This window comes from Pteronotus mesoamericanus, unplaced genomic scaffold (genome assembly GCF_021234165.1).
Source record: "Pteronotus mesoamericanus isolate MK-2021 breed Mesoamerican mustached bat unplaced genomic scaffold, CSHL_Meso_final scaffold_507, whole genome shotgun sequence".
In the NCBI taxonomy this organism is placed as follows: Eukaryota; Metazoa; Chordata; class Mammalia; order Chiroptera; family Mormoopidae; genus Pteronotus; species Pteronotus mesoamericanus.
Genome location: NW_026555319.1, coordinates 13076705 through 13096349, shown reverse-complemented (window position 1 = coordinate 13096349; position 19645 = coordinate 13076705). Strand labels below are relative to the sequence as shown.

At 52.7% G+C, this 19645-nt stretch overlaps 1 protein-coding gene across 1 annotated transcript in view; it reads right to left on the bottom strand.

The window, feature by feature from the left end:
- MYO18B (myosin XVIIIB) overlaps positions 1 to 19645 on the bottom strand; it is a 212743-nt gene that overhangs the window by 69121 nt on the left and 123977 nt on the right. The window contains exon 33 of the mRNA XM_054594428.1: positions 17743 to 17895. Coding sequence (XP_054450403.1) covers positions 17743 to 17895 — 153 coding nt within the window. The remainder of the gene's footprint in view (positions 1 to 17742; positions 17896 to 19645) is intronic.

The following is a 19645-nucleotide window of genomic DNA, read 5'->3' as shown; positions in this document are numbered from 1 at the left end:
TCCAGTCCAGTCCAGCCCCTCTGGGGCATCAGAATCACTTACAGGCGACCTTCCTGTCTTTACAACTATTCTTCAACACACACCATCCATCAACCCACACCTGGGGAAGCACATGTATTTGCCTTTGAGGCAGCCCTGTTCTGGGCTCTTCAAACTTGAACAGGCACTGCCCCATGAAATACAGCCAGGCCCCCCTGCTTCAGTGCCACCAGCTAGTCCCCTGTTCCCTTCAGCCAATATTCACTGACACCCATGGAGTGCCAGGCATGGGGCATGCAGGGAGCAGCCACCTTGGCAGGAACGCCACCTCTCTGAGGGGTACAGGTAACAGGAGGAAGGCAAGGCCATGCCAGGAACATGGGCTGGGGGTCAGGGAAGCTCCCTGGAGGAGGCGCTCGTAGGCGGCTCTCAACCAGAGTTGTGAGCCCCATTTTAAATGGTTTTCAAAGTACTCCACATGTGAGCGTTTTCCTGGGTCCATGCCTTTCACTGGGTTCTTGAAGGTTACAAGCCACCTACTTAAACAAAATTTCTCTTTCTCACCCTCCTTTCTCATCCTTCTACCCACTTACACATAGTTGGCCTGCTCTCCTAGCAAAGAAGGGCCATCAAGAAGGTATAGTTACCTATGTGGCTCTAGAAGACACAATCGCCTTTGGGAAAAAAACCCCAAAAACCCACATCTGCACAGAAACCCTCAGTCCAGTCTGCGATGGGCAGTGTCCCCTTGATGTCTAAACCCTAGAATCTCTGAACAGAAGACACGCTGAGAAATCACCTAAGGGAACACTTGCGGCTCTGAGGAGGCAGCACCTTGCCCACCATCCCACAGCTTTGACGAGCGAAGGCGCCCTTGTTCTGTCTAGACCAGTGCACTTTCTCACCTGCCAGCCCACCGTCCCTTCAAAACGGTTCATGACAGTGAAGTTGGTGCTCACAGACAGAAGGGAAAAAAGCAAACTGGAGTCCTGATTTGACACGTATGCAGCCTCTGAGCCCTGAGGCCGCTGAGTAAGCGAGGGGCCCACTGATCTGTAAAAGGAAAACAGTGGAGCCAAGGAGAGGGCCCCCAGGACTGCTGCCCACGGTGGGGCAGGGGGCTGCCTGGGCAGAGCCCACCTGGGACCATTTCAGTCTCCTTCCAAACGGGGCAGAGAATGTCTCCCTCAGCATGTCCAGAAGCTCAGCCCAGATATGAGAACAATAACAACAACGACGGAACAAGGGGAAAAGATAGACAGCCATTCATTTGAATATCAACTACCAAGCCCCACATTAAAGGTTCAACTTGCATTTTCTCCTTCAGTCCTTATCTTAGGTCTGTGAGATATATAGTGCTAATATCCCCATTTTTTAAATTTTTTTTATGGAGTTTACTGGGGTGACAGGTGGGGAAATCGAGACCCCAGCCCAGCCCCACAGGTTCCTCACACGGCACCTCTAGTTCCAGCCCCACCTAATACCAGGCACTGTAATCCACAGAACCTCTGTTTTCAAGAGCTTGAGAACAACGTATTCCTGCATTTGGGCTCAGAGCAGAGCTTGTCGGAGGATGACCTGGTGGTCCATTTCCTTCCGTGATTAGGAAGGACTGACACACACTGAGAAAAATGATGTGGAGCAACGGGAGGTAATTGGCATTGTTAGAGCGTGATCGACAGACGACACGAGGAGTCAGGCACAATCTTGTCTTCCCACCGGCGGTCTCTGGGAAGGCAGGGAGGGGGATGAAGGGCTCACCCACCACCCCACAGGCAGACAGGGCAACACCAGCCCTTGATTCATGCAGAAGTCAGAGGCCTCACTAAGGAGAGGCACTGAAGCTAAAAGAGGCAAAGGAGACAGACAGCCACGTGCGGATCTAGGGGAAAGGGTGCCCTGGGTGGAGGCAATAGCAAGTGCAAAGGCCCTGAGGCAGGAACAGGATAAAACTCGGTGCTGAGGAACCGAACGGCAGCCAGTGTGGCGGGACCGCGGGACAGAGGAGGGACAGGAGAAGCTGCTGCTTGCAAGCCAGGACGCAAAGCTCAGGTTTGTTCTCAGTGTGTAGGGAAACCGCCAGCGGTTTCTAAGGAGGAGGGGGGCACGGTTACCCTCTGGCTTCAGTGGGCGAGACTGGAAATAGAGTGGCCAGCGAGGACACTGCTGCAGTCCTCCAGGGAGGAGGTGCAGGTCTCCGAGCAGAGTGTGAGCGGAGGGACAATGGAAGGGTCTCACAGTGGGGGAGCCTAAAGACTAAAGGCCTGGGCAGGCAGCGACAGATGGGCCATCATGGGGGACGATGTCAGGTAACTAATACTGGGAGGGAGAGGCATCAAGCAGGGCCGCGCTGCCAGGCCAAGCCGCCCGGCCCAGGGCCAGCAGGCGAGGGCGAGCCATGGCGAGAAACTCATCAGGGCGGAGCCGAACAGGGTGACAGCAGTTCCCATCTGCTCGGTGGCTCCTAGGGCTGAGGTTTTCATCAGCATGATGCCAGGGGTCCTCGCAGCTGCTGGGGGAAAGGGCGCTATTTTTAACCCCAATTTACGGCTGGTGTAGAGTGTGTGACCCAGAAAGGCTCCTTCCTTCCCCCCATCTCCCTGGAGGGAGCAGGGAGAAGAGCAGTTTCCCCCCAGGCAGAGAGGAACACACGCAGTCAATGGAGACGGCTGCTGGCGGACTTTTAGCTCCCCCTGGGTTAGACACAGGATGATCTTGGCCATGACGGTTTTGGCATTCACGACCACACCTGCTACTGGTGCTAGGGGACCATTTCCAGGGCACAGTGTTTCAAAACAGCCCCACAACACCTCTAGGAAAACAGTGCCACCAATCGACAAAGGAGGAAACGGAGGCTCACAGAGGGGATGGGGTGCCCACGGCCACTCAGCTGGTCGTAGATAAGCCTTGCTGGTCGCACTCCAGGGTCCAACCTCTTCCTGCTGGACCCCGTGGCCCTTCTCCAGAGAGTCTGACCACACAGGCAGGATGGATTCAAGTATGGAACTGAAGAGCAGAGACAACAGTTTGCTTAGTGGCCTGGTGCTGTAACAGAAGCCACTCAGGCAGTGTCATGGTGGCCTGAACCCGGCTGAAGACCATACAGTGAGAGGTAGGTAAGTCAGAGAGAACTGCAAGAGCTCGGAGCTTGAGCCAGTGTGGTGGCGCCAAGGAAGCACCTGCCACGCTGCGAGCTGTCTCTGCTCCGCGAGCCGTCCAGAAATGAACAAGCTCATCCCCAAGGGAAGGGGGAGGATCCAACACGCATTGCCACCTGCCAGGCGCCAGGTTCTACTACATGTAGAGGTCAGAGCCTGCGTACTGGACCCAGACCTGGGCACTCTGCCTCTCCCAGCCTGTCACTCAGCCCTGGCTGTGCCTCAGGCTCCTCCTCTGTAAAATGGAGAGAGTTAATCATGGGATCTCTGCAGGATGAATGAGTGAAAACATGAGCGTGCTTTCGCACAGTGACTAGCAACGAGAAAACACCACAGAAGTATCAGTGGTTATTGCTGTTACTCATCCTTTTCACCCTCTTAACAGCCTGAGGTGTGGGGATTTATAACAACCTTTTAGAGGCGAGGAGAACGGAAGCGAGGCACACCTGTCAAGGTCACGGCCAGGACAGGCAGGCCCTGGGCACCCAGGCTTCCTGGCAGACCGGAATCAGGGTGGGGGCGCCCACCCCAGGGGCACACAAGTCCAGCAGGCCCAGATTTTCACAGGATCTGGATGGGCCTCACCAGAAATCCTCCAGCCCCAGGCCCCCACCAGGCGGGCTCCGGGCTGCTGCTGACAAGCCGTCTTAATGCTGAGCTTTAAAAATTTTCAATTTATTACCCTTTTAGGGAGCAGGAAGAAATAGAGGACCATCTCAGGCTGATTTTCCATTATGGATGACCTGGCGTAAGAATAACTCACTGCACATTATTTCCATATGGAGGCTGCTTGACTGACGTTTTTATGAAGTTGGGTAGCAAGTCACACCAGAGCCGACACCAAGCTTCAGCGGGGCACCCCTGCCCACCGCTGCCTTCCCGGGAGGAGCTCCAGGTGGAGCAGAGAGCAGAGCGGAGTGAGGACGGCTGGCTGCCAAGCGGCTCCTCAGGAAAGGTTATTGGGGTCTATTCTCCAGCCCTGGCAGCCAGGGGGGTAATGAGGATCCCAGGTGGCAGCTGCCACCTCACACCTTTCAGCTCCAAGTCACCAGCACGTTTCCACGGACTCATCGATTATGAGCCTGTGATGCTGAGTAGGTGGCTGGGTGTCTGAGCGGTGCTCGTCCCCACTCACAAAGTCGGGGAAGTAATGGTTCATCCACGTTGAGCAGGACGCTGGGTACAGCTGTTGTCTTGGGTTTGCATCGGGCCTGCGCGACGTGGGCTAGAGAGGGATTGGTCGAGATAAAGCCCTCCATGACTTCCTTCCCTCTCCAGACCTACTGTGTGGCTAGACCCACAATAGGCCACAACAGACAACTTTCAGATACGTTCATGTTTTCCTTTCTCTTCCCAATCTTGTTCCTTGTGAAAATCAATACAATAACGCCACAGGTGTGTAGGCACACAGCACGGAAACACCTTTGATCTCCAGAAAGCATGCCCCATCCCCCCACACACTCGGTCACTCCAACACTAGCTAATGAAGTCAGCCGCCCTCCCCCACATCCGCTCCAGATCCGAAAGGCAGGCGCCGAGGGGGCCTCCGTTTCCTTCGCGGCCCCTTGGGTCAGAGGCCCGCCACTGAATGAGCACGTGCCCTCTCCCGGTCCTCCACAAACTGCAGCTGCAGATGGGGAGGTGCTCCTGACCCGCTGCCTGAGTGAAGGGTTTGTAGCTCTGGCCTGGGATAGTTGGCGAGACCCTGCCTCCTCAGTGGTTGCGAGAAGGTGCCAAGTGTCCCTGAAGCCTGAAGTTCTCAGGGGCAGGATGGAAGCACGAGCCGGGGGCGGGGGCGGGGAGGGGGGCAGGCACACCAGGTATGAGGGTGAACTCCATCTCTGCGCCAGGCACTGCTTTAAACACTTTTCATCCAATGATGGGGGTGGGGGTGCAGCCTCCCGATCTGGCTCTCATCTACCACGAGGTGGGACGTCCGACATCACGCAGCATTGCGTGGTGATGAAGAGCAGACCCGGTGGACAGGCAGAACTGGGCTCCGGCCCCCACTTCCCTGTTGGCAAGCCTGTGGCCTTGGGGAGGTCGCTTAGCCTCCCTGAGCTGTGGTTTCCCCATTCACAGGCTGGGGGAAATAATGGTTCACATGCCTGGAGGACCCTAGAGTCCAGTTGCATGAGCTGTGCACAAGCCCAGGGGGTGCCACCCACACAGGCTGTGACAACAAGCTCTTCCTCTGCGCCAGGCCCTGCGCTGAATGCTTGTCATGCAATAACTCACGTGACCTTCACAGCGCTGTGCTGAGGTGGGGCCAATAACCATCCCTGCTGTTACAGCAGAAGCAACTGAGGGGTAGAGAGGTCAAGGGAGTTACTGAGGGTCACACAAGTACTAAGTGGCAAGCCCCTAAGTATATGAACCCGGGTGGCCTGGCCACCAAGCTCCCGTCTGGGCCATTACACCACATTCCTTCTGTAACAGACAGGCCCACCATATAGGCTCTGTGGGGGGAAACTGGTGATGTGACCACACAGCATCTAGTCGTCCTTCTTTTGATAGCAGCATCCATCCAACCTTCCCTGCAAGAAGTATCTATCCGCCAATGGTCCTGATGGGGCTCCCAAGCCCTGAGGAGATGCCTTTGGCTCAGCTCTAGCCAATCAGCGCCGCACCTCCTGCTGGCCATACTGGTTGGTTGTGGGATCACAGTATGGCTGACACCTGGACTTCTGCTGGGACTGTAGAAACAAGGTGAGCTCTTCCTGGTGCAGGATGCCAGCCTGGAATGCCTGGGGGCTCTCTTCCCACCAAGAAGGAAGAGACTGTCTAAGAACACAAGGGGGACACTGAGGCTGCTGAGGAAGGAGACACATTCTTAATGACAGCATTGGGGCACCTAGATCCAGCCGAACCTGAAAGCGGGGTTAGCCTCAGAACTTTTTAAATATTTTGGCCAGTAACTTCCCTTTTTCTGCCTGAGCCAATGTGAGCTGGGTTGCTGTCACCTGCAACCCGGACACAGGACCACGGAGCAAGTCAGAGGAGAACATACATGCACAGGGTCGGCCACAGAGTAAACACGCAAAACCGCTGCCAGCAGTGTTTGCTGATGCTGTGCTGCCGAAAGGGGGACAAAAGCTGCCCTACCCAGATCCTGGTGACAGAATAACAATCACTTACCATGTCCCTAGTCTGGGTCTGGACCCCAACCCATCATGGGCAAACATCCCCCCACCAACTATTCAAGGGAGGCAGATGTCCTCAACGCTGCGTGCGTGGGCCACTTGATTATCACTCCCGCCCACCACAGCCCTGCAAGGGAGGAGTCAGCCCTCGCCATGCTACCAAGGGAGAACCTGCAGCCTGGGCAGGGGAAGTGACTTGCTCAAGGTCAGATTCAAGTCGATGAGACTCCAAATTATTTCTGGGCCACCACACAGCCCCCTCTGCACACAAGCCTCTCTCTATTGCTGAGTTCATCTCTGGCTTTCTCTCCCCAACACCCACGTCCTTTCATTCCGTGTGAGGGCAATTGAGATTCCTATCACATATACATCAACTACCAGCCGATGAATAGCATTACTTTCCTATGTGAAGCCATCTGCCGGCTTTAAATACCTGGGTACAATGTTTGCTTTGAACTTATTATTAAGCTATAGATGAGTTGGCTTGACATATGGAATGAAATGAGGAGAGGAAAAACTGATATTTCAGCAGAGTGGTTAGAACATGGATTTCCGGGTCTGGTTGAACAACGCAGAGGATTTAAAAATACTGCAGCGCAAATGCCAGGGGGAAGCGTTCTAAGAAACGGTGTCTTTGGCGGCTAATCTCAACATATTCCAGGCCCTGACACCCCATCAGAGCACTCAGAAAAATTAACCTTCAGCAGGAAGTCTTTCCCCGAAGGGGATTGCCAACATCTCAAACTACAGACAGCCCCGATAGCCAACAAATTTATTAAATGCAAACGTATATAAAACGTCAGGCCCGGTCCACCTTCGGTCCGTCTTCTAGCTCTGAAGTTGGATGTCAGAGGCTCCAAAGGGAAATTTCCTAAGACCATATGGTCGCTTCTCCGTGTGTCCTTGATCTCAAACTCTTTGCGCTCATGCTAAACATTCCCTAACTTTCCTTACACTGTGCCGGGGGCCATCGCTTATTGATGCACCAAAGTGCTTCCTGAGTATTTATTGTTCCTATCTTCTTCAGAGTAATAATAATCCTCTTTAATAGTGGAATAATCATAAATTACTCTCTGTTCATGCCTCCCATGCATCTGTTAATGTGCAGAGTGTAACAAGTCTGTGAAATACTATTTTCATCGCTATTTTTATAGACGAGGCACCTGAAGATCAGAGAGGTGAGCTAACATGTCAAGGTCACACAGCTAAGAAAGGGTGAACAGGGCCAGGACCTGAACTGCTCTCTCTCTCAAACCCCTCAGCATTTTCTTTTAGGCCCCAAGGCATGCCCTTACCACCTTCCGAGCGAAGCAGGCCTCCTTGCACTTGCTTTACATCTTTCTCTGAGGGGCTCTGAGTCTTTCCGGATTTTGTATTATAGGCTCTAAGGACTGCCAGGTCCTACATGACTGAACAGACTTCAGATATTCCCTTCATGGTGTCCCCTCTGGTGACAATGGATTTGGGGTGCACTGATGCTCTCCAGAGAGAGAAAGAAAACCCCCAAACTTAGAAAAGTGGGACCAAATGCTCAGAAAGCTCTCCCTGCCCCCTTCCCATTTACACCCTCTCTTGTATCATATTTCGGCACCCCACTGTTTCCCTAAATAGCACAGGATCTGTGTGCCTCCATGGCTGTTTTCCCACTAGATGGTGGGCTCCCAGAGGCCTCCAAGGTCTTCCTCACCTCTCACCCTACAAGGTAGGGACTCCACAGGCATGCACTGGGGGCAGCCAGGCCAAACGTCAGCTCAGAGCATCCCCGACCGGCCCAGTCAACGGGCTGCCTGCGCCTGCAGCCTGAGCTGCCTGGCGTCCCGTGCTGCCCATCTGAAGCCGAGCACCCCTGGGGACGCCATCCCTGTCACTGTCCCCGGGCCCTCCCCAGCATGGGTCCCTGGCCCAGGCACTGGGGGCTCCGTAGGAAGGACAAGGGCCATGTGCACGGGACCCAGCCCCGCAGGAGGAGACGACGGATAACCTGGACAGAGGGATGACCACAGACTTGCTCAGCAAAGCCTGGGTCCCCGGGTGTGTCCCTTTCTCCCGCGATGGAAGGCGCTCACTTTGGGATAAATGAGGGAAGCCTCATGGAGTCCTGACCGGCTGATGGTCGAGGCAGAGGACATTCTGAGGAGATTTCCCTTTAACGACGAGGTGCTTTTGCACAAAGAAAACACACACAGACATGCACACACTTGAAAGGTACCGGGAGAATTCGACTCTTACTCACTTTACAAAAGAAAGCCCTTAAGTCCCCATTGAGGCTGATGGCAAACTGGGGGGCTGGATTGAGAGGCCTGGGCTGACCCCCGAGTACGGTGGACCCACCATCCTGCACCACCATACTCACTAAACCAGAACATTCAGCTACTCACACTCTACCCACACGCAAGTCTCCCCGTCCGCTGGCAGGAGTGTGCCTGTCTACAGACACTGGGAAAACCACGTGTCAGTATCCACTACAGCTTAAGAAACAGGGGCACTACCATCCAGAGATACCACGCTTCTAGGTGTACACCCTAGAGAAGTGCACACACGTGCCCCCGCCCCATAAAGGAACATGTAAACAATGTTGACAGCGGCTCTATTAGTAATAACCAAAATCTAGAGGCAACTTCAATGTTCCTCAATAGCAAAATAAACAGTGATATAAGTCTCATAAAATAGCCAGGAGGCTAAGCCAACTATGGCATGCAATAATACCAAGTGACTCTCGTATGCATAATGGGGAGGAAAAGCAAGACACAGCGCCAGGTCGTGCAGACGGTAACAATTCATCTAAAATGCAACACGGGCAGATAGTCACAGAAAGGCTCCTAGGCCGGCATCCGGCTCGTCGCCCTCTCTCCTAAATCTGCCGGGTGCCTCTGAGAACCAGCCTTACTGCGAGGCCAGGAGCCCCTTTATCCTCCCTGGATCGCTGAGTGCTGGAGACACTGGCTTTGGATGACCAGTTCGTCCCCGTTTGCCCGGGGCTCACCCTCAGACCCGCACGAATCCCAAAGGCTCTGAACTGAAAAAGACGGGGGTTCAAATTCCAGCCCACGCAAACGGTGGGACACTCCTCAACATGACTGGCCTGAACCCTCCGAAGATGCCAGTGTCGTCAAATGCAAAGAAAGACCGAGGCTCTATAGCATCGTAAAAACTGAACGCGAGCCCTTCTGCACCCTGGCTCCTGGGACGGGAGGGGGGAAATGCTATAAATAACAAGAATGGAGCAATGGGCAGAATACGAATAGTCAGCAGAAAATATCAGGAGTCATCAAACTTTTTGTTCAAGTGCCAGGTAGTAAAAATGTGAGGCTTTGCGGACCAAGAGGGAAAATTGAAAAAATATATGTATGTACTTATATAATCACTTTAAATGCAGACATTTAAAAATGTAAAATGCAAATCTATCAATAAAAATGTAAAAAAGCCTTCTTCGCTCAAAGGCTGTCATTTTTAAAAAAGTAAACGAAGCAGCAACCAAAAAAAAAACAAGAAACAAACAAACAAAAAAAAACCAGGCAGGGGCCTGAATCTAGCCTGAGGGACATAATTAGCTGACCCCGGGGACAGCAGGGGACAGCAATCCGTAGTTCCTCAATGCTTAAGTTTCTGATTTTGATTAGGATAAAGGGGCATGGCGCCTGTAACTTGTTTCCAAATAATTCAGAAACTGTCATTCAGAGAGAGAATGATAACGCAAGTGAGGCAAAATGTTACAAACTGATGAATCTGGGTAAAGAATATATAAGAACCCTTTGCCTATTGCAACTTTCCTGTAAGTCTTAAATTCAAAACACATTAGTGTTTCGAATCCCAGGTCCCTGCTTGCCCCACATTCTGTGACTTTCGGCAACTTCCCTCCACGGCCGGTCCGGCGTGAAATGGACCTGACATGAGCGGCTGCCCCCAGGGGTCCCGCCCACCCAGCAGCCCCCGCGCATTCACTGAGCCCGCTCTGACGGCAGACACACTCCTGCCCTCCCGCCCCCAAACTGAAGAGGTCCTGCTCGTGGAGTTCACTACATGCAAGTGGGTTTCGGGGGGAGAAAATTAGGTCATGGCCCCTAAGCATCATTCAGGGCCTGGTGCAACCTAAACAACGGCCGCTTGCCGTCAGCGTCCCTGCTGGTAGGGTGGACATGGGGACTCCGTGGGTGTGGACGGCGGGGCTGCCTGGGGGCGGGCTCTCGCCCCTCACTCATGGCTCACCAGTAGCAGGTCCTCGTGGGGAGGCGCTGAGCCCCTTCCCCTGCGCCCAGCGGGCGGCCTCTTCCTGCTTCATCCCTCACAGCACTGGAGTGTCAATATTTGTGGGGCAAGCAGGCCCACGATAACCATGTTTTTCACCAATTACAATTTGGTCTTTATCTCCTCTGACAGGAGGTTATGTTAATATTGAATCAATCCACTCCACCTAATCTTTAAAAAGAAAAAAAAAAAAGAAAGAAAGAAAAAGCCTCTTCAAATAAAACGCCCAGGCTGGCTGCCCTGTGGTTCCTGGCTGGGAGAGAGGTTCCGCAGGCGCTCGTTCGCGCGCTCGCTCACGCCAAAGACCCCCGCCAGGTTGTCTGTCCGGAGCTCACTCATTATTTTCAATGTCTCACGAAAGCACGGGTGACACCTGCTGACAAATATCTCTATTAAAGGCACTGGGGATGAACAAGGGCTATCCGTCTCCCACGCAGGGACGGTGGGTGTGGGGGAGGGCTCTCAGACTGCTACCTAACCCCCGCTGGGAGTTCCTCGCCTACAAGGCGCGCCAGGCCTGACAGGCCCAGCAGAGCGAGCCTGGGGCTGAGCCAGAACCCCCTTAGGAAGGGCCTCCCGGGACACTCGGGCCTTCCTGCCGCAGCGGGCCCACAGGCAGGACAGATGGCTCTGGCTGGTCCTTATTAGGCCCCCGGGTACGGGTGGCAGACTCTGTGGATTTGAAACACCTTTATGATTTGGGGGCAAGTCTATTGACATGTTTCCTCATTCCATCCCTGCTTTTAAGGCTTTGGAAGGTAAAGGAGAACAGACAAGTAAGGGGGTTAATTTTGATAAATGCTATGTACTATCGTAGGGGTCAATGGAGGAGAGCATGAGAGGAGAGGCGGGGCACCCCAAGGGCCAGAGATGACGCCGGAGACAATGCTCAGGCCCAAGAACCGAGGCTCCCTGTTCACAAGGCGACGAGGTCTCAGAAGGCACAAGCAAGGCCCCAGCAGAGGACAAAGCATGGGCAAAGGTGGAGAGGAGAGACCAGGGGTGGAGGACCCCAAGCTGCTCTAAGCTTCTGGTTGGGGCCATGGCACGGCAGGAGCCAACTGTGCGTCCTGAAGGGCCTGCATCCTCTGGGCACTGGGATGTCACTGATGGATCTTGAACCCAAAAAGCCAAGATCGTATTTACATTTTAAAATTCTGTCTCTAAAGATCAGGTGGCAGGAAGATGGCTTGGGCAGGACCAGAGGCCAGCAGACTTGAGGGAAGGCCAAATGCGAGATCCAGGTGGCGTGTAACAAGGGTGGGGAGAGAGAAGAGGGGATGGATTCCAGAGCTATTTGAGGGGTACGGTGACTCAGACTTGGTGACAGCTTTGTTCTCAGCAGGAAGGGGTGAAGACAGCCCCCGGCCTGAATTAATTAAACAACGAAAGAGTTCAGTGCAAACTCTTCTCATTTAACAAAAATGAAATACCATATTTCTCTTGGGAGGGAGACAAAGGTCAAAGGCATAAATCAAATTTAAAAATAAAAAAAGAAAAGCCACCACTGCCCTGGAGAGACGCTGTCTTCCACTTCCTCCGTGGAGCCAGGTGCCAGCATCTGCTGCTCACAGATGTTATTTATGCGCAGCGATTATCTCAATTATATATCTTGGTTGTTGGAATTGCTTCTGTCTCCAGATTAGTTTGTTTCCAGTGGAAACATTCCATGGGACTTAATTAGTAATTGGCGCCCAAAGAACAGGTGTCATTAGATAACCCGACACATCGCCGCGTCTACCTGTTTCATGAGGCCTTGTAAAATTGTGTGCCCAGAAAGCAAAGGCTGCCAACAGCGGACACCAGCGTGCACGACAGGGGAGCCAGGGGGGCATTCGGGATCTTAAAAATACTGTTTCTTAGTTCTGAGTTCAGAGAACTGTTTCAAAGCCATAGTCTAGGGTCCTTTATGTCAGTCCAGCAACTTAGGGATGTCATCCCCATTTCAAGTGAGAAAAAGGAGGCTCTGAAAAGCAGAGTGCCCCACACTTGCCCCAAAATCATACAGCTAATTAGGAAGCAGAGGAAGGATTTGAACCTGAAGAGGTGTATTTTTTTTCTCCCTCATTCCCAGAGTCTTCGTGTTTAATCATCAGGGTCTCAATCCTCAGAAATAACTGAGACAGAGAGCCAAGGTTGCCAAAGGGGAAACTGAGCAGGAAGAGCCAGATAATTTTCTCAGGCTTCTCGGTGGTGGGGCCATGGGCATCTAGGCCGCTCAGGCAGCGCGCAGGGATTCGGGCAGAGGTTCTCTCGGGGGCCCTTCCGTGCCTCCGGCCGAGCGGGCTTGCCACCCATCAGTGCCGCAGCTAGACCTGTGGAAGCCTGCCGTCTTGGACGAGCACTCTGACCATCCCCCCTCTGCTGGGTAGCTCGCTATGGCTCCCTATCGCCAAAGCCCAAACCGCTTAGCCAGGCTCACTAAACACGCACAAGCCGGCTCTACGCTCAATTGCTAACAGTGCGCGCTCTGCTCTCCTTCCCCTCTGCCGGGAACTCCATGCGACAAGGAATACAGTTCCTGCATCGACGTGCCCTTGCCCCTCTGTGCTCTGTGGCTTCCTAGAATGGCTGTGTGCATCGTACTAACCAGCATTTCATTTCCATCTTTAAAGAGACAGCGGAAGCCACCAGCTCCTCTCCCACAGCCGAAGTAAAGGCGCTCTCTTCAGCTGAACTCCGACATTCCACTGGCAAACTGCTGCTCATCCTGCCTGGCGACGGCCTGGCCCTGGGTCTGTCTCTGGAGGGCAGGGGCCTGGTTGTCTCCTCCCACCCCTGCAGCCTGGCCTCGAATTCATCCCTGGGTGGAAACCTTGCCGAACGCCTGTGATTATCTAAGAGGTGCATTCAAACACCTTCCTTCGTCCACGCCCTGATGGAGTAAACCCTTCAAAGCTACAATTAGCAAGATGGAGTGTGTTCACGTCTCTGAAGCACTCACTGACTTAACCTCACAAGCACCTGTGCAAGTGCCTGGGGCATCAAGCGATGCCACCGAGCGTTAAGAAAAGGCCTCGAGGAGGTCATGTCAGCTGTTGAAGGTCACAAAATGAGCAAGGGCTGGACCCAGTTTTCTTAATGTCTTTTTATTTATTTTAGAAAGAGAGAGAGAAGGGCAAGAGAGAGAGAGAAACATTGATTTGTTGTTCCACTTATGCATTCATTAGCTGTTTTTTGTATGTGCCCTGACCAGGGACTGAACCCACAACCTTGGTGTATTAGGACAATGCTTTCACCAACAGAGCTACCTGGCCAGGGCTGGATCCAGCTCTCTTGACTCAAAATTTAATTTTAAAATCAGTGGGACACTGATATAACCTCGCTGCCAGTTTTCTCATCAGCGAAACGGAGCCACTGTCACCGAACAGGAAAGATGTTTTGTGGGAAAAATGAGGCCCATGATTTCCAAGTGCTGGCCCTGAGTCTAGCATCAGAATCCCTTGAGGTAGTTGTTTTAAAATGTAAATCCTGATCCCAGCCCAGATCAAAACAAACAAACAAAGAACATGTCCGGGATGGGTCCAGAAATTTGTGATTTGTAAATAATGTGCAAGTTCCCTGAGATGCAGCCAAGTGTGGGGGACCCTGAGACACTTGGCAAAGCCTGATACACAGTAGGCACTTCACAAATGTTAACAGGACCCACAGTATGCAAAGCAAGTTGCGCAGGTCCAAAACTGTTGGCATTCAAGCTTTCAGACATATATTGCTCTATGTTCTTGGGTCAATTAGCCTCTCAAAGCCTGTTCCCTTATTAGTAAAATGGGTCAAAATAGCAGTATCTACCGCCTAGGATTACGGCGAGGATTATTTATAAGGCACTTTTCCCGCCACCCCAACCATCTGCAAGTCCCGTCAACTTCAAACCAACCCCCCGTGCGCCCCTTCCGGCCACCTCCGTCAGCGCCTGTTCCAGGTGGCCGCTGCCTCCAGCCTGGAAGGGTGCTCCAGCCTCCTACGGGCATCAACCCACCCCCTCCTCATCTGCTCTCCACACAGAATGGTTACCCTCTGAAACGCGAATTAGATTGTCACTCTCTGCTCAAAACCTCCCGATGGCTTCTCACCACCCTTGGAATAAATTCCAGCCCTTCCAGGCCCTGCACGTTGCGGTCCCTGCCTGCCCTTCCTTCTCCCGGGGCAGTGTAGCTGACCGTCCCAGAGAAACAAGAGCCCTTGCAACTTCCGACTCTGGAACCGCACTTATTTCCTCTATTGCCCGAATTAAGGTGTGGGTATTTCTATTTATTTGTGTCATTGTTTGCTTGCCTTCTTTTCCATCAGATGTAAATTTCGTGAGGGAGGGTACCACACCTGTCTTAATCACCATTAGGTACTTGGATTTATCACCTTGCTCGACACACAGTAGGTGCTGTAGAATGAATGAATGAAAGAAGTTGTTCAGTACCATTCCCAGCACTTAAGATGCAGTCAGCAGCAAACTTAGCTTCCTCTCCCTTCCGCCTCCTGTCTGCCCTCCCTGCCTCTGTCCCTGGAGTCTTCAGGTAAAGGACAAATACCATTCATCAGAGAGGAGACGCAGCAATGCCCAATGTCATCATCGCTTTATTTGATTAGCCCCGACTCCGGCATCCGGGACACGTGTGCTGGGAGACAAAGCAACTGTACCCTGACCTCTGGTCCACGCAATCCCATCCTTCTAACAATTTCCATGACAACAGCAACAGAAAGCCAAGGCTGTGGATTCCCTTTGATAGGCGCCGGATGCAGAGACTGGGAAGAAGGACTTTCAGAAGAATGAAGCTCTTTGATTCAGCTCGAGGCGCCTTCATTAAACACCGCTATTTTCCAAAAACACACATTTTAACCCAGCAGAGGGAGATTTCTCATGAATACTAAACAAAGAATAAAAAAGAAACAAACCCACCATGGCTCCTTTTCAAGAACATTCACCTGTGGGGAGGGGAGGGCCTGGACGGTGTGGCACAGGGAATATTCTGGCGGGAAGCAGGCAGCGCACACGGATCCCCGCTAAGGAGGCTGCCTGAGCCCTGGGCGCCCAGCCCCTGCCTGACAGCGTGGCTCTCTCTGCGCACCTGAGGCAAATCGACAGGCTCAGGGTCTACCGCGCACTCGACTGGCCCAACAGACAGGCAACGCAGAGTGACCAACGGTCCTGGTTTTCCCAGGGCTGAGGGCTCGTCCAGGGCACAGAACCAGAACCAGGACGGTCTGGACAAGCCAGGACAGGCCCCCTGGAAGAGGGTGCCCTGATTAAGGAAGCTGCTAAGAATCACAGGGTCATGAAGACAGAAGGGCCTTCACGTGCTTTCTGGTTTAACCGCACTGCACATTTGGGGTGTTCTTTCCCAAACCCCACAAACCAGGTGGGATCAGGAGAGCAACGTCAGACCAACTCAGGGTGGAGGACATTCCGGAGGACACCTGGTCGGGACTCCTCAAAACTGTCAAGATCATGAAAACAAGGTAAGACTAAGAAACTGTTGCAGACCAGAGGGGACTAGGCAGGCGTGATGCCATGTGGTGCCCTGGGTTGGGTCCTGCCAAGGAAAAAGACATTAATGGACAAACCAGCAAAATCTGAATCAAGTCTGAAATTTAGTTTTGTTTGTTTGTTTTTTAAAAAAAGCTTTCCTACTTTAGCTAATAATCTCTATCGGAAATCTTTCATTTTACAGACGGGAAACTAGCCCCAGAGACAGGCACAATGCTCTTGGTCGTGTTTCTGGAGCCTGGAGCTAGACTCTGCTGCCTCCCGCTGCCTTCCTGGGGATCTGCCGACAGCCAGGAGCTCCTCCAAGAGAAAGAGGGAAGAGCACTGGGTTTGGTCAGAAAACCCAGGTTTGAGGCCTGGCTCTGCCTTTACGTGGCTGTGTAACCTCAGGCCAATTCCTCACCCTCTCTGTTCCCTGGTTTCTTCAGTTTTGTTCAGTATGTACTACGTGCAATGGACTGCATGGGTATCGGCAGACGTGAATAAAAGAGAGCCCTGCCTCAGGAAGAACGCAGGTTTGCTCAGGAGCCAGTCCAAAAAGTGCAGACCACCACCTGAGCTTCTGAGGACGTCCCGTGAAGATAAAAAAAGCCACTGGCCGCGTTGGCATGGCTGAGGCCACAGGACAGAAGGCCGGAGGAGGAGGACGAGGGAGGGATGGCAATGCTCTGAGAAGGTGACGTAGTGAAGGTAGATGGAAATGCCCTCCCTCTCCCCAGCGCTGGACCCAGCAGTGGTTTGTCGGAGGGAGGCGTGTGACTGAGGAGGAGCACAGAATGCAAGGGCACAGTACCTCAGCCTCCCACAGCTGGAGTCCTGTTGCATCGTTCCGTCCTGGGACCTCTCTTCCAAAGGCTCCCACCCCGCTGTGGGATCTGACCCACGGACACCTCTGGACACCTGCCACCACGGACCACACCAGTACATGTCCCGAGGTCCTCCACGCCCACCTGGCTTCACATCCCATCGGCCCTCAGAGCCGCCGCTCTAGGCCTCCTCTACGGCAGCCAGGAACACGGGACCTGAGACCTGGGTTTGAATCCTGGCTCTGCCACTTTCTAGCTGTGTGACTGCGGGTGGTCACCTCGCTTTGGGAAAGGAGATGATGGTCCTCATCTCCCTCAGCGCTCCTGAGAACTCAGTGCAGCATCCTGTGTAGGTGGCAGCGGTGATCAACATCATTCTATGGTCATATCAGTAGCCTTCCAATAGGCGGTGAAATGGCCCTTATTTGTTACTGTTGGTAGTAATAGTGCTTTGCATTATAAGCGCTATTACTGTTAGTTTCACACCCAGCCCTGGTAGTCAATGTACACGTGCACATATGTACAAACACGCGCACCTATGAATGCACACTCACACATTTGTACAAATACACACACCTAAGAATGCACGCCCCCACACATGTACAAATACACGCTCCCACGTATGTAATGAGTGCGGGCACACACCAAGGCATGCGTGCACTGCTCTCAGCCATTCTGCCCAAGGGCCCGATCTGCCCAGGCCCCTAAGATGCATCCTGTCTCAGCCCCAAAGAAGGGAACGAGACTCCTCAGTCATTTATAAACCCCTTCTCCTCATCTCCAACCTCCATGTGACCCACCAACCTCGGTAACGTCCCCCGCTGCACGTCAGCACCCCACGCGGCCACACCTGGGCCTGGGACGGAGAGCCACCCCGCTCAGGGTTGCAATACTTCCCCAGCCCAGTTCTGAGGGGACCTCGAGACACCCACCTGGCTATGCACTTTCTCGAGCTCCTCCTTGCTGACTGACGTCTTTCCATCTTCCATTGTCCCCAGAAGGAGCTGCACATCTGACAACAGCGCATGTGTCCTTCTGAGGTCCCTCCGAAGACGCTTCTCCACGTCAAAGTCCCGATGGCCGATCTGGAAGCCAAGGGAAGGCGCTCATGAGCTAAGATGGCAAAGCAGTGGTCAGGGACCAAGTTCTCTGGGTTCGAATCCTGCTAATGCTACTTCCTGCATGACGTTGAACAAGACCCTCTTCCTCCCTGAGGCTGTTTCCTCAGCCACAGAGGGGCCTTAGAGGAGGTGAGCACATTCCTTCCCCGAGAACCCTGAATCTACAGGTTCTGCACTGCAGGCGGACAGTTGTCATGTGGCTCCTGAAGAAGCCACACGCAAAACTTGGCACCAGGAGGGTGACAAAAGCCAGCGGCCAACAATGCAGACAGACAAACCCAGGGAGACACAATTATGCAGAGGCTCAACATGAAACCCTGACAGGCTGTGGTCTCCCCTTAAACGGGGCACTCACTTTACACAGAGTTAGGCCCCTGAAAGAAGCGAAGAGGACCCTTCTCTTCGGGGGCCAGAGGAAAGAGCTCGGCACTAGAGATCAGAGGCGGGGAGTATTAAAGAAAACGAGGCAGATGCCTCACCCCTGGGAGTCAGTCTCCACACACCTGGATATGTGTGTCTCTATGCCAAGCACAGCCATTTCCAAAAGTACTCAGAACACTCTGGAAGATTCTAGAAAGAATGTGGTGGCTGAGGCTCTAAACCCTGGCTCGCCACTTGCCAGCAGTGCGAACGGTGGCTGAGCTATGCCATCTCTCTGAACCTGAGTTTCCTCATCTCTAAAAGAAGAGGTTAAAAAAAAATGCCTATCCTCTGTGTTGATAGGACAAAAATCAGGCGCGAGAATGGATCGGAAAGCACTTTGTATGCTCTCAAGTGCTTTACAAATATAAGAGATTATGAGTATTGTCTGATGGCCTAGAATGTACTCCTTTAGATTTTGCATTATTATTTCTCTACCACCAGTTTTGAACATAGCCTCTTTGTTCTCAGATATCTTGCTCTGTTAAGTTATAAACGCTGGAGATTATAATATATATAAAATATCATATATAATATATTATACATTCATATTCTCACCTGCTGAGCTGAGCTGGGGCCTGGGCACTGTGCCAGGCCCTTTGTTACATGTCATTACATTTAACTCCCGTGACAATCTCTTAACAATAGACATTATTATTATTATTGCCTTTATAAAATGGTAATGTCTTACAGTTACAGAGGGCCAAGTGTCAGGCACTGTTCTAAATACTTTATGGATATTAGCGCATTTAGTCCTCATAATGAGTCTCTGAGGTGTGCAGTATCGATTCCCATTTCGCAGATGAGGACACTAAAGCTTACGGAGGGGAAGTGGTTTGCCCAAGATCACACAGCTGATAATCAGTGGCAGTTAGGACAGGAACCCAACTTTTCTGACCGCAAAGAGGTCATTGTAGTAAAACAGGTAGTGAGAGAGGTAGGTTTTGGTCTTTACTTTGAAGAAAAGCGTGACGGAAGCGCAGAGGAGCATGACACAGCTCAGGCCGTGACGGGCCTGGGAAGAGTCTGATATAAGGAGGACCTAGCTTAGGTGAGGTTCCAGAAGGACACTGCAGGTGGCGGGCACTGCGTGAGCACAGACAGAGGGCTGAGGAAGTCGTGTGTATTCTGCCCTGGGTGATTAGCCTGAGTGTATGCAACAGGCAGGTGGGGCGGGTCACAGAGGGAGAGAAGTTCCCTGAGGCCAGGGCATGTCTTGTGAGCTGTGGGGCTCTTAGGTATGCGCTGTCATGGGAAATGGAGGCACAGCTGATGGAAACTGGTGTGGAGAGCA